This window comes from Coptis chinensis, chromosome 5 (assembly GCF_015680905.1).
Source record: "Coptis chinensis isolate HL-2020 chromosome 5, ASM1568090v1, whole genome shotgun sequence".
Classification (NCBI taxonomy): domain Eukaryota; kingdom Viridiplantae; phylum Streptophyta; class Magnoliopsida; order Ranunculales; family Ranunculaceae; genus Coptis; species Coptis chinensis.
This window is the reverse complement of record NC_141460.1, coordinates 84,272,878-84,288,122: the sequence shown is the minus strand read 5'-3', so window position 1 is coordinate 84,288,122 and position 15,245 is coordinate 84,272,878. Positions and strand designations below refer to the sequence as shown.

The 15,245-nt window shown below is 35.8% G+C and overlaps 1 protein-coding gene and 1 long non-coding RNA gene across 2 annotated transcripts; both read right to left on the bottom strand.

Moving 5' to 3' along the window:
* Nucleotides 1-1,953: 1,953 nt before the first annotated feature.
* On the bottom strand, nucleotides 1,954-7,990 carry LOC147499485 (uncharacterized). Its single transcript, XR_015195888.1, has 3 exons — nucleotides 7,955-7,990; nucleotides 2,743-3,062; nucleotides 1,954-2,654 (listed from the first exon to the last, which is right to left on the bottom strand). It is a non-coding gene; the product is annotated as an uncharacterized LOC147499485 (long non-coding RNA).
* On the bottom strand, nucleotides 3,091-7,923 carry LOC147499486 (uncharacterized). The gene is made up of 4 exons (XM_086561256.1): nucleotides 5,445-7,923; nucleotides 5,134-5,365; nucleotides 4,027-5,042; nucleotides 3,091-3,934 (listed from the first exon to the last, which is right to left on the bottom strand). Exons 3-4 carry the CDS (start codon nucleotides 4,138-4,140, stop codon nucleotides 3,365-3,367), a joined length of 684 nt encoding a protein of 227 aa, XP_086417382.1. The 5' UTR covers nucleotides 4,141-5,042; nucleotides 5,134-5,365; nucleotides 5,445-7,923; the 3' UTR covers nucleotides 3,091-3,364.
* Nucleotides 7,991-15,245: the final 7,255 nt, after the last annotated feature.

The window sequence follows — 15,245 nt, the reverse complement described above, 5'->3', positions numbered from 1 at the left end:
ACATCGTTTAGACTAAGTCCCAAACAACTTGGCCACACGTTTGGGACTTAGTCCAAACGATGTGCCTACACCGGTCAAGAGGCCAAAAAATAGAACTTTATATTTTTTTCAAAGTTCAAATCCCAAACGGTGTGGCATATCGTTAGGGACTTAGTCCAAACGGTGTGGCCATATCGTTGGAGACTTAGTCCAAACGGTGTGGCCATATCGTTGGGGATTTTTCTAAGTCCAAATCCCAAATGACATGGCCACATCGTTTTAGACTCAGTCCAGACGGTGTGACCAGACCGTTTGGTGTGCACAACGAATGACCTAGCCGAGTCGTTTAAGCTTGGGGTTTTTGAATTTTCTCATTCAACCACTGTACACATGCATATTCAGTCCTAGTCATGTGCATATTCAGCCCTAGTGTTTAATGTTAGTGTTAGGTATAGTTTTCATGGTTTAAGATTTAGGATGATGGAAGAGAAGACAAGAGAATATAAGAGAAGGGTTGAAAAGGGGAAATTCACGTTGGTTTGGGAAGTGTCCAACACAAAACAATTTTTTGGGACCAATGACACACTTATAATAATTGTTTTTTTTTTTTTTGGATTTTTTGGGACCAATGACACACTTGTAATAATTGTTTTTTTTTTTTTGTCTGCCCAACACAATATGGAGTCCGTCAGTAACAGGACCCGAAGAAAAATGAGGTGAGAGCTATAAGTGAGAGAAATGAAGTGAGTTTATGAAATTATGGGACTGGCCCTCACCTTTTTGGGCAAACAACAAAAAGCCAGTTGTACGTTTCTCTATCCACATTTTTCAACACCCAAAATGCCCTTTTAGCTTGGGCAGGATCACAACGGTTCACTTCCAGACATAGTTTGGGATTTAGGAATTATTAGAATTCCGATAAATCTAAAAACCGAAATTCATAATATTTCAAATTTTCGACCCATATCATATTCGGAATTTCAACTAATTCCAAAATCATCAATATTTCAACCATATATTGTTTTTTCTAATTTTTTAAAAAATTGAAATATTGGATGGAATTCCGATATTCCGTTCGGAATCATAAACACTGCTTCCACAGATGGCAAGGCTTTATTTTTTTAGTTGGATCTTAGATACATATATTAATCTAGATTGCTAAACAGTTTTTCACCACTGCCCAAATCAGCACAACATACATACATATACATCAAACTGGTAGAACGACTATACAAATCTGACTCATACCCATTCTTTAAAATCCTACTATGAGCACATTTCCCAAACCTAATATCCAAAACCGCCACGCAAGCTTTAAGTACAAAGGGAAATGTGAAATGATCAGGTGTATAACCCAACACTTGCATTTCTCAATACATTAACAATGCCCCATTTGGCCGGGTAATTACTATTAGAGCGTTCTTTAATCATAGAGTTCCAGATATAGACACTTGGTTTTTTAATTCGAACGAAAACCGTTTCGGCGTAATGTAAATCATGGGGTGATTCTTTGTTTGTTAAAAAATCAATGAGTTTACTTAATGGGATTATTGATTTGATTAGTGATGTGGTTATCATTAATCCATGTATTTGTTTTAACTGTTTTAAGGTTGTGCATTTTTCTCGCAAAGTGAGGATGGTGTTGTAGTAGTAGTAGTTTTTCTTCACGAATGTATTTTTTCTTTGTTCATTTTTTTGAAAAATGAACGGCTTAACGGCTGTATAAAGGGTAATTTTGTCTTCTTTGACTTTGACCTAAAAAATTAGGGCGCCTCAAATACATTTTCATATGTTTGGTGTATATGAAATTTCCTTCAAGATGCAGACATGCAGATGATACAAAGTTACAAACCTACTCAGCACCTTCGATGGTTATATCGTACGTTTTGAAATGAAGGACAAAACACCATCAGAAAAAAAAAATGAAGGACAAATAAACGTTCCAACAAATTGAACTAAGGGTGCGTTTGGAAACGAGAAATGGAATTCTCGTGAGAGTTAGAATTCTAATGGAATCCGATTCTCATGATTATGTGAGAATTATAGTTGTTTGGCAAACTGTGAGAATTCTCGGTAATTCTCACTGTCAATTTCCCACATGTTGTTTGGCTGCTAAGAATTCTCACATTAATTTCCCAAACCATTTTTGTTAATTTTTTTTTGGTCAAATATTTCACAAAACCAAAATAATAGTCTTTCCAAACACAATATATAAATCTGAAGATCAAATTTTATACAGTACAACATATTATACATCGTCAATTATAATTTATCTAAGCTAACATATAAAATGGGCATTGTCAAAATTATAGAACATCAATTTATTTAAAAATAGTTGTAGCATAAAAATAAGAAACAAATGTCCTGTCATAGAATTTTTACGTACTTTAGACAGAAGTACATAAAAACTTATTGAAATTAAAAAAAAAAAAAAAAAAAAAAAAAAAAAAAAAAAAAAAAAAAATTGACTGAAATTCAAAAATCAACTAAAAATATTTAAAAATAGAAGGGTATTTCTTCAATCGTCAGGTTGCACTTGATCTCCAATCTCCTCAGATAATTGGTTTTCAATAGGGGGTTCATTCTCATTCATTATTTTGATCGTTAAAAAATTCAGCAAAGCGTTGGTACAGGGGAAGTGATCTTCCAAGATATCGTAGCAAATGCCTTCTCTCCTGTTAAATTTACAAAATGTGTCAATCATATGTGTATTAACTAAAATGGCATGTAGATAGAATATTTGTATATATAATTTGGTAGTACCGGCATTGTTGATAGAGAGCTCCAAATAGCTTCCTCGGCTTGTACCTGATTTGTTTCATCATCCCATGCAAACCCTGCAATTGACATCAATTTTTGTATATCCTCATTGATCTTTTTCCATTGACGAACCCGACCTGTAATACTGGGACCTGAGACGTCAACACCGCATATGCAACTCACTTTATTGGCAATACAAAAAGAAATAATTCTAAAGCCCCTTCTATTTATGTCATCTTCCAGCTCTCTCAATGTGTCCACCAAAACAGAGTCCATTTCAGTTGTCCACATAACACGACGACGTGGTAAAAAAGTTGGCATACCTGTCTAAATAAGTATTAACACCAAATATTTATATATGTAAATATTTCATATAACTAAATAATGTTTAACAAAGCAAAACACAAACACTAATAAACAAACATCATTAGCACATCAATTATTTTAAAGACTTAATAATTAAAAGACTACTTATTAGCCTAAGCAATGTAACCATCTCCTAACGCCAGCTAGGAATAAAAAGTTTAACGAACCTAAAAATCATAAATCCTAAATGTTAAACAAGTGTTTTCCACACTACTTTATTCTACTAAACTGTAGTTCCTTAGTTTATACCAAATGTCAACTAAAATTGAGTTGGATATGGCATCGGGTTGTAATTAAACTTCCTAACGAGCCATCGTTGACGTTGATGTTCGTCCATATTGAGAAACATTCTTCGCTTCTCAACATCTTGAGCAAACCACTCCATAGCTTCAATTTTAATGTCTTCATCCACATCAGCAAAGGCTTTTAAAGCTTCCCTCACAGGAGCCCAGAGAGAATCATTCATTTCATTTGTCGACTCCATAGCACCTGCAATGCGACCAATTTCCTTACGCATTCCAACCATCTCACGTTGCACCCCTGCAATCATAGACCGACGACCCTTTAGTTTGTCATTTGGTTGAGCAAGGATTGGGTTGGATGAGGACGAATCAGGAGTAGGCGGCATTGTGTCCTCATCCCCAACATTATCATCGGCATCCTCCATGTTCACATTGTCTTCTGTATCATCATTAGCATGCATGTCTTCATCAGCCATGGTTGTAGTTGTCTCTCTCAAGCCATTTGCTTGATCATTCCCTACCACTTCAAGAAGTTCTGCATAATTCTCAATTCCCTTGCCCTTTAGTTTTTTCAAATGTTTCCTTCCCTGTCAAATATGAAATAACAAGTGTTAAATGTTTACTTCTTATTGGATATTAGGAAAAAAAAAATATGACACGTAATACATAAAACTAATACCTTCAAAGCATCAGTCCAAACAGACTCATCGGCAGTAACAGTTTTCTTACAGTCATCCCAGCCAAAACCACTCAAACCTAGTAATTCCTGCACTGACTCACAATTTTCTTCCATGTCTTCAAACGGTTTCTAGCATTGGTACTCGTGATTTTCATTCTGCATATGTGCAACACATTGTTAACCACCGCTGTATATGCTACAGCTTTCCATCCCCCTTGGCCTTTGTTACCTGTTTACGGTTGTTCATTTAACGTGTCCAAACATCACTGGTCCATCCGGGTCATTCCAAAATAAATGACCGAATTGTTGAAACTCTGGTCCAGATTCAGATTGGGATTCCATACCTATTTAATAAAATAGTTGAAAATATATTCATCTAATTTACAATGTAAAATTAGTCCTATTAATTATTACCCGACCCCAACAAATAAATGGATAAAAAATGAAACCAATAAAGTTGTTCAAAATAATAATAAAAAATACTATTAACATACCACAAAGATGAAATTTCATAAAAAAATATTTATCATAAAATCATATCATATAAAGACAAACTAATTATTTCTACGAGGGGGGCGTTCATTCCACATTGTCGTTGTAAGTTGATTCCTAAAATTTGTCCAGTCATTATTTGGTTCAAGTGCTGCAATTTCCTCCTGGCCATTTACTAAATCATTGTGTTGCTCCTCAGGCTCGTCTACCCATTCATTGCCATTATCATTTGGATCATCATCTAGTATTATGTTATGCAAAATACAACAAGCAAGTATTAGCTTTATATCGTGTATCAACAGGATAAAACGGGTTGTCCTCAAGTAAGCTTAAACGTTTTTTAACAACCCAAATACACGCTCAATCACATTGCGCAAAGATGAGTGGCTTATAGTTGTATAACTCCTTGGCTGTTTCGGTTCTCGCCCTAGACGTTCGGCCCGAGATGATATCTAGTCCCCCACGATAAGGCCATAAAACCAGGAGCGTGTGGAAAACCCGCGATCACCAAGGTAATACTTTGCCTACAAATCGAATTTAGGAAAAAATATATGTGAACATGAAATCGATTATATATAATAAGTTACAAAAAAAAAATACAGTTGAGAGGTATACCATTTGGAACAATTAACTTGTCTCTAACTCTTGTTAGAGAGGATCTCAACATCCACTTGTCATGAACTGATCCTTCCCACCCAGCTAAAACGTATGTTATCTTCATATCAAAAGAGCAAGCAACCAAAAACGTTATGTCTAATATCACCCTTTGCGGTTAAGTGTAACGTGGTTGGTCATCTAAGGGTACCATTGCTGGCATGAAAGAACCGTCTAGTGCACCAACACAATCCTATAAAAAATTTAAATGTGAATGGTCTCTAAGAATTTGAGTGCCCTTAAACTTTATGATGTACATAACTAGTATTTACCTTGAAATATCTCACGGCCCAAGGTCTTGGGTGTACACTATGACCCATTTGTGGAGAAAAACTTGCACGTGCAGGCTTCACAACTTCTTTTCCAAGTTTTAGGATAGCTTGCAAGACATTGTGAAAATGCCGATGCACTGTTTCAGAAGATCTTATGACACCAAATGCACTGTGCCTAATACGTGTGTCATGGCCAACAATGAGAAGGAATAGAGCCACTTGCTCCTCTACATCAACCCACCTACTAGATTGCAAACCCTTTCCCTTTAATCGTGCACACAACCTATGAAATGCAATCCTATTCATTCTGAGCATGTCATGACAATTGTTATCACTTTCCATGTAAAGCCTCCTAAGAATTTGATGTCTCTCTAAATCCCTATTCCTAGATGGTTCTCGATCTATGTATACAATAGACAATCCAATCTGATAATAAATCCATGCAACAATACAACAAATCCATGTAATAGCTCGGTAATCATTTGTCATTTCCCTACATTTCCAGAGCATATATACAAAAGTAAGTAACAAGTTATGAGAAAAAAAAAATATAAACAGTAGAGCATATCATCACTAATAATTTGGCTGCAATATTATTTAGTAAGTAAGTAACAAGGTTGTGATAAGCTAGTCAAATGCAAGGTTCAAAATATCGCCGATATATCCGATATATCGCCGATATATATCGGTATTTTGGTACACCGACATCGATATTTCCGACATTTATCCACCGAATATAGTATCATTTTTTTTCCGATATATATCGTAATTTCCGATATAAAAGTTTATATCGCCGATATAATCGATATATCCGATATTTACGATATATATCGATTGACTTTTTGACCATTTTTTAATATAAATCCGATATTTCCAATATATTTCCGATATTTCCGATATTATATTTCCGATATTTCCGATATTTCCGATATTTTAAATAGTTTGGACTGGTCATAAAAAAAATGGATATATCCGATATATCCGATATTTCCGATATATATCGGTTTTTGGGTACACCGATATATTGATCGATATCGATATTTTGAACCTTGGTCAAATGTATATCTTACTTTCTTATAACATGATTGACTAAATGAAATGTAGACATTGTAATAAACAGTAGAAACAATGTTCATATCTTATGATCATTCATTGGTTGATTACCCTTGCTTATCGTGATTTGAGGTAAGCTATGTTTATTTTTTCTCATAGTTGTTCAATTCTTCGGTGTCTTCACTATCTTGCATGTCCGTTAAAGGCTTAAAGCCATAGTTCTAAGACAAAGTTTACAAGATTACCTTTCTAGTATTCGGTTGTTTAGGTTCCAGCCTTTTAGAAGTCTTAAGTGTCTTTATATTTCCTATGATCTAATATTTGGAAGTTACAACAAGGGACTGAGAAACAAGTTCTTCTCTTTCGAACCAAACCGGTGATCTCATATTAGAACTAAACATTATACCGTGAATCATTGAGAAACAAGTTGTTTCATATTCTGACTTTACAGAACGGTGATCCTTAGTATTTGAAGCTAAACCTAAACTTCAGTCAATTATAGGCTATATGACAAGATATCAAAAGTTCAAAACAACCCCACGCATTTCAGCACTGTTCTGAAAAATGAGCTTAATCCTTTGAGAAAGAAATAATTAAGTGTAAATAAGCTAATCTATAGGAACGTTTCTTATCTTTGGAATCCAGTCTAAATGATGTTTAACTAAAAAGTACCTATGTTGCAACGCAACTCATTGAATATAGAACCCAGAGTAGAGAAGACAAGGGTGGCTATAAACTACCCTTTTGATTCCAAATACTAATCCCAGATAAAGAAGGACCACAAAGAAAAAGATAATGCGGATACAAAAAACAAAATGTTGATACTGTAAAGTTTTAACTCATTGCTAAGTTTTAAGGTTGTTGAAAAGTTATGGGAGGTGCCACGCAACTCCATTGTATAGTAAGACAAACAGCTGACTGAGTAGCTAGGACTCTCTGTCACAGTGGCGGTTCCAATACCATATGCTTAGATACTTTTTTAGATTTTAAACAACACTATCAGTAGCACTAATTCAAGAGTGTAAATCTTGTGCTTTTGTTTCTAACCTATTTGATTTCTTTCATTATATATAGGGGCTTCAGTTAGTTAGGAAGACACTTCAGTCATCTCGGTGGCTCTAAATGTTTTCTCCCCTCAGTAAACTGGCTCCAAGTTTCAAGCGTTGGGGGAGATGGCCAAGTACATTATGACACAAATGTCCACATTCTTGCTAATAACCTTGTGCATGCTCAGTGCCCTCACAAGAAACAACGCATAATGGCTTCCAGACAACCAACACAAATACAAAAGAGCAGTTTCCACCAAGTCCAAATCACAACAATTATGAATAAAAAAAAATATGAAAACTACCATTACAGTGATCGTTCTTATAATGACTGCAATTATAATCAGCACCACACTTATTCTAAGCATGCCAACATGAAAACAGAGGGAAAAAAATACCAAAACAAAATACCTGCAAGAGTATCACCGCTACTACAAAACGATTTTGAACCTCACAAGACCTAGTATTTTCAAGAAGAAGACTTTGCATATCAATGAAGAGAAAACAATGAAAATTAAAGAAGAAGACTTTGTGTATCAACAAAGAAGAAGACATACAATGGGAAAAAAAAAAAAAAAACTTTACTGTACCTTGTTGAACTTGTTGGAAAAGAGAATATGTTTGAGGTAGGCGATGAAGCTTGGAGAGTGGAGTTGTTAAATAGATTTGAGTGTAACAAACCCAACTATTCTCGGCAACTAACTTTGCGAGAATTCCCCCAAAATCTTATTCCCGTTTCTCACGCAATTGGGTGCGACTTCAAATACAGCCGAACGTGGTAGTCCTATTCTCATGGGGATTCTAATTCATGCAGTTATTTTTACCAAACAGCCCATGAGAATGGTAATACCCACAAAAATTAGTTAATGTGAGAATTCCGAGAGTTGCCAAACGTACCCTAAGAAGTGAACTTGTACAAGTGTACGTTGTACCATAGTTTAAATCGAGTGATTTTTTGCTCCCAATGTTGGTTCTTCCAAGCGCTCCAAGGAGATTTTGAGTCCTACACGTTTCACCTTTTCCGTAAAAAGAGGGAAGTTAAAATCCTCAAAATTTCCAATTTTACTAGTTTGTCCTTCATAAAGGAAATAAAAATAAGAAATAAAGAAAATGTAAAGTGGAATAAACCAACAAACGTGTGTATTTCTTCTTCATCTTCTTCCTGCAAAAATGTGTTAATAATAATAATATCATCTTCTTGTTAGCTTGTTCTTAATACATCCATTGTGTTTTTCATATTTTGATTTCTATTTTTTGTTTTGTTTCCTTTTCCTTTTCCTTTTTATTTCATTTTTAATTATTAGTTATGACTTATGAGGGATAAACTAGTAAAATTGGAAATTTTGAAGATTTTGTGCTAATTTCCTTGGAGCGCTTGGAGAAACCAACATCCATCCATCCATCACTTCTAACAAAAACCACATTTTACTGATAGTGTTGTATTGTATTCCTAATAATCCAACAACCGTACGTAATTAGTTGCATTGCTTAATGATATGAACCCTATTGGAACATGTATACATGATTTTCGTTGACCTGCCAAACCAACAAAAGTATAATTTATAAAAAAATACGAGTGGTCGTTGGCCAAGATTTGTTTATGAAAATGATATCTATGGTTTCATGATGAGTTCAAACTTCATAGTGAACTAGTGACAAAGCAAATTAACTATAGAATATCACTTTCAAATATCTAATTTTAGGTTGCCCATATCTATTTTTACTCTTTAAAATGAGTTGCCCGTATAATTAGTCTTGTTTTTTAAAGCAAAACTAGTACCATCTCTCTTTCACTTTGATAATTTTGAAGCTCTATTTATGAGTACTCTAGATTCTAGAAGCTCTATTTATGAAACATATATATATGGAGTGTTTTTGTCCTAAGTCATAAATACAACGTCCTATTCTTTGGACCAAAGTTTGCCATGTAACAAAGTTCTTTTAACCACGTATATATATATATATATATATATATATGTGTGTGTGTGTGTGTTTAACATTTATATAAATATTATCATCTACACATTTATTAGTTATTATACACAATGTATTACTTAATTCATAGTATACGTGCGTATATTCGTTGACACTATTATTAATATTTATACACATGTTCAATGTAGTATTACAAAACATACATTTACTATTATGATACTCGTATATATTTAGTAGACTTTTACACCTATATATATATATATAATGTTTGGGTTTGCATTTATTATTTAGTGTAGTATAATACTAAATTTTATATATCGAAATCATAATAATCTGTTCTGGTTTTGGTTCAGGTACCCACTGGTGTTTTACTATTCGGTTCTCTATACCCATGGACACCTCTAGTCACGAGAGGTGTGCGCATGTGGTGCGTGGAAAGCTGCTTAGAAGAGTTATTCTCAAATGATAGCTTCATATTTAGTCCATTTAACATTCTCTTCAAGACAAAAGCACGTAAATGCAGATGCACATCTACTATTGGTGCAAAGTTTAAACGTTTCTAAGTTCAATATATTAGGAGCAAACAAGAAATGAAATGGCTCTAACCGGTAGCAGTTTGGTTGATATAACAGAATTCAGGATAAAATTTCCTCGACTTGAATAAAGTTTTGTACTGTGCATTTTTTTAAGGGGGCATTGGGGGTGGGGGGTTGACATACTCTTGTTTTCACTTGACACCAAGCTAGTTGTAAAATAGCAGCTATAGCGTCGCTCGCACGTGAAAGCTCTCATTTCACTTTTTATCGTTAAAGAGTGTTAGTTAGGCTAATGGGATCTTATCAGAATCGCGCTTATAGGAGATGATGCTTATAGTAAATGAAGTAGCCTAAATGAAACATTTGAGATGCATGAATCGCTCTTCCTGGTTGGAGCAACACAAGAATTGTGTGTATGCAAGAGTGTAAGTTGAAAGAGTCAAGATTGTCTATGTGAACAACAGAAAACTCTTCCATATTAGTAAGGGTTAACTAATATTACCTCCCACTACAAATCAAACAATTGAAAATTACACAAATATTCTCATTATTTTTAAAAATAAAATGTTCAATTTTAAATAGGTGGAGGCATTTATGTTATTTTCAATTGTTTAACTTGAAAGTTAACGGTCAAATCAAATTGACCGTGTGTTTAGGGAGGAGACCCTAATTTCCCATCTAGTAGGGGGAAAATCCTAATTGGCTCGTCTAGTGGGGGTAACACTAGTTCACCCTATTAGTAATTCACTGTTTTTGAGCTCAGTACTTCACCACATTAAAGAACTAAAACTCCTTATCTATACTATCATGTCCTTGGCACCTCAGCTTAGAACCTCAAGCGTCCTTAAGGCCTAGAGATGTAGGCGCACTTTCACTGATTCTGGCTGGTCCTCTTCTCTGCGGGTAGTATACATAACGATTATGAATCAAATATTCAAATGTGTGAAAAGCTACCAGTTTCTAACTATCCAAATGAAGCTTCTTCAAGTACAAATTCCCAAGGTGATCAAGAGTTGGGAACTTGCTCAAACTCAACCAGAGAAGATGCGTCTAGCAATGGCCGCTCTGCACCTCCGACTGACCTAATCAACACAGCTCGAATGGTAACATAAATAAATTCGTGACATGCTTCAGTGATGAGATTGGTTTCCATCCCCTCTTTACTTTTCCTATTGATGAGTTGTACATAGGTTCGAAATACGTACGTAGATTCAACATATATAGTTAGCTGCAAGAACTAAAACTATGGATATCACATTTAGCTAAGAGGTCACATATGAATCTATGTGCAGGTATTTGCTGAATTCTTGGGAACATTCATTTTGATGTTTTGTGTATGTGGAATCGTAGCGAGCGCAGAACTAACGAGAGGGGGAATTGGTCTTTTGGAGTATGCGGCAACTGGCGGTTTAACGGTAATTGTCATCATTTTCTCCATTGGACATATCTCGGGTGCACATGTTAACCCCTCCGTCACCCTCGCTTTCGCTGCATTAGGCCAAATTTCATGGTCCAAGGTATTCAAACATACCTATAACACCCCGTGTTTTTTTATACGTATTTTTCTATTTAATTAATTAATTTAATTATTTATTTTAAAAATTCATCGGATTGGACTCGGGATACGTGGGCTTAGTTTTGGGCCGAAGTCGGTTTGAGCTTGGGTTTGGACCCAAGATATAAACACATTGTTTAGAGAATAGGGTTTGAAGATAATAAAATATAAAAATGGAGCAGCAGAAAGAAGTTCGGGTTTCTTTGGAGAGGTGGAGCACGACGATTCGCTAGGAAAATTCGCCGAGTGTTAGTTAAGGTGAGTAGCTATTTTGCTATTTCACCGGATTTGTAGTTTATATATATCGGCAGATATTTTGCGTTTTCGTTTTTTTTATAATCGCTCATCATCCGGTTGTATTGGACTTCGTGCCATTGGTTTAATTAAATTTTGTTTAATTTCGGATTTGGTATTAAACTGTCAAACTGGGAACTGGGATACTGTGGCGGGGTAGTTCTTTTATTTAGTTGAACTGTGGATTTTGGGTATTTGTGGGTTGATGTCGGGGTCACATGTGCAAGTGGCTGATGTGGGTGATTGGGAGGTTGTCATGGGTGCTGCCAAAGCTTGGTTGGAGGCGTTAATGGCGCCGGCGGTTGGGCTGTTGTGGGTTAAGTTTTGTTTGGATTTTTCGTGTAGTTTGAACTGTGATTTTGTATGGTGGGTTGGTCTATTGTTGGTTGTGGATGTTGGATTTGTGTGAGGGTTGTCGGAGGTGGTTGATTTATCAACGGGCGATTGATTTGAAAAACCGGTGGTCTTGGTGAGAGGTGGAAATCGGGTGTTGTTGGTATTGGAAGGTTGGGTTTGTCTTGGGGTTCAAAACCCAACTATTTTCCATTAGTTTGAGGGTTGGTGGTGGTGGTGGTGAAGCCGGGTGGTGGTGGTGGTCTTTGAATTTGAAGAAGCTCAGAAGAAGACGACGGTGGTCTCTCTTGGGCTTGGGCTTAGATGGTTGTTGGGCTGAAATTTCATTTAAATCTTTGGGCCGAACTTGGCTATTTTGTTTGGGCCCGATCTTATTTTGTTTTGTTTTGGGCGGTCCATATTAGTTTAAACCGCTTTTGGACCCGCGTTTAATTAAGTTTTGTTTGGGCCTTCTCCCATTTGTTTTGGGGCGGTTTCGGTTTTAAGTTTTGGACCGAACCACTTAACTGTTTTTGGGTGGATTTTAATATTGCTTGGGGCCAGTCTATTGGACTCAAAATAGATCTATATGGGTCTTCCAATGTTTAGACTTTCGGGTTCTAAGGTTTGGGCTTGGCCAGTTGGGTCCGAACCATGACCTTGGTCATGAGCCCATGAGCCATGCACCTTTGACCTTAGCCATGAACCATGGCTATGACCCTGAACCTGTTGAATATAGAAACGACAGTTTGACTTTGACAATGAGGTGTTGACTTTGACCAGAGTTGACTTTGACCAGGGTTGACTTTGACCAGTTGACCCAATTTGACCTTTTAACTCGGATTATGATTTGGGTTATTAAGATAGGTCTAGGGATATTAGCATACTTGACTTTAGGCTAAGACCTCTATATATACGTGTGTATGTGTATTAACTACTATGTGATTTTGCAGTATTTTATGATATGCAACGTTATGACACTAAGACATCTCTGAAATTAATAACGCGTAAATAAAAAATACAGGAATCAAGATACTCATTCGTTCTCTGAAATGATATATAAAATAAATTTCAATAATGCGTAAATAAATTTACCGCGACTCTTTTTTAGAACTCCACGACTCAAGTTTTGGAATTGAGTTTTACGACCGTTGATGTCATATGTTAGGTGGGCATTTATTGAATGTGTCATAAATGGCCGTTAAGCGTTATATAGGGGTATTCATTGAATGTGCCATGAATCTAAGGGTATTCATTGAATGTGCCATGAATGACCAGATTGTTTGGACTACCCTGAGAGGAACTAAGGTATTAAGCCTTGCGGGTTAGTTGTATTTCCTTGAGTGTATCGGAATGTAGAGTTGGGTATTCCTTGAATGTGACGGGAATGACCTAAGGTATTTAGGCACTAAATGGTGAGTGTATAAGAAAAGAAATTGATTATTTAATAAGAGAAATTGATTTGATTATGCGAGTGTATTTGGGCTTGCATTGGAATACCTATAGGATATCTACACATATTATATAGAAGTTCTAACTTTCTTTTGCGGGGAGGGTAGGACTTAATAACATTTTGTCTTGAGGGCTTGGGGTCCTACCCTTATACAAAGAATGGATATCGGTAAGTGTTAATGCAATGATTTAGATATTAAAATGAGTGATTTGAATGAGTTAATATAATGGAAGTCTTGCTTGGGAAGACGCTTATGCGGTTGAAATGAACGGAACTACACGCCTTCCAAGCCGATAATGATTAAGTTATGGGAAAATATAAAGTGGTTATTTGGATAATTAAAGTATGATAATGTTTATATGTGGTTAGTCTACTCATACCAAAAATTCAATTTGTCAACCCATGTTTGCTTTGTTTTGGCAAGCGTGGGTGTGTTCTTGGGAACATAGGTGGAAGGCGGTGGTGGAACCGTGGCGTGTGATTTGGATTCTCGCCTGGAGCAGTCTGGGAGTTTAGTTTATTAAGTCTGATCTTTTGGAATGATGTAATAACGTAGGTTACATTTTTATATGACATGAGAATACGATGTTGGAAATTGTTAGTCTTAAAGTTTGTTTATGTTTGTATTGAGATGGAAGAAAGTTTTTAATAAAGTGATAGTTGAGGAATTTGGAGATTTTTGTTGTTAAGTTGATCCTGTTGTGATGTGGGTTTTAGGTTTTGACATGTGTTGTATCCCCGTCATAGCACGGGTTTTTAGACAATTGAACCAAGTGATGGTTGAGATATTTATATTTCAATTATTCATTTATTTTAATTGTTTAGAAAATCGGGTTGTGACAATACCTCTTTGGCTCTTTCACACATTTTAATATAATTAGGCCAAGAAGTTTTGCAATGTATATGGAAGTATGCAACAGAGTCTATACGTTAGCTCCATGGTCCTAACTCAAGACAGTTAGCGTATAAGGTTCACTGAGCATGAATCTTCTTGATCGTTCAATGATCCGGATCCGAAAAAGTCGCGGTAAACAAGCATCATTCTCCTTATTAGAAGTCACATACAACAGTGTAGTCGTGAAGCTATATTATGCCTAATTTTATTAATGTCCTTCAAACTTTACTAATTTTTTTGTTTCAAATGCCTCCGGTGGGGAGGAGATTCCGTGATACCCCTACCCGGTTTATTAATCATAAAAATATTGGGGGTGGGGAGGCGTAACAAGCCTTACCCCATTAGTCCATTACAAATAGCAATGCGTTCGTAAATTAAACGCTATAAAAATGAAAAACAAACATTAGACAATCAACTCATACTCTCAGTTTACCGATACATGACTCTACTCATCGTTTTACAGGTTCCCTTTTACATTCTTGCACAAATGCTTGGGTCTATTATCGCTACACTTGCTAGAGCAAAGGTTTATGGCATTCAAGCAGAACTAGCGACTACACACCCATTCCATGGTTCCATGACAGCTTTCTGGGCTGTTATTTATGCTATGAGATACATATGGTGGTTAGCTTGTTAGGTTAAAGGGATTGAGTGTGTAGAAGAAGAAGAAGAAAGGATGGAGGCACAAGAAGAAGGTAGGG

What these genes read in the sequence shown, in the direction of transcription:
- LOC147499486 (XM_086561256.1), bottom strand. Translation starts at nt 4,140, where the DNA reads ATGGAAGAAAATTGTGAGTCAGTGCAGGAATTACTAGGTTTGAGTGGT. An exon ending in TTTGGACTGATGCTTTGAAG is followed by an intron (nt 3,935 to 4,026) that starts GTATTAGTTTTA and finishes CATATTTGACAG; the next exon opens with GGAAGGAAACATTTGAAAAA.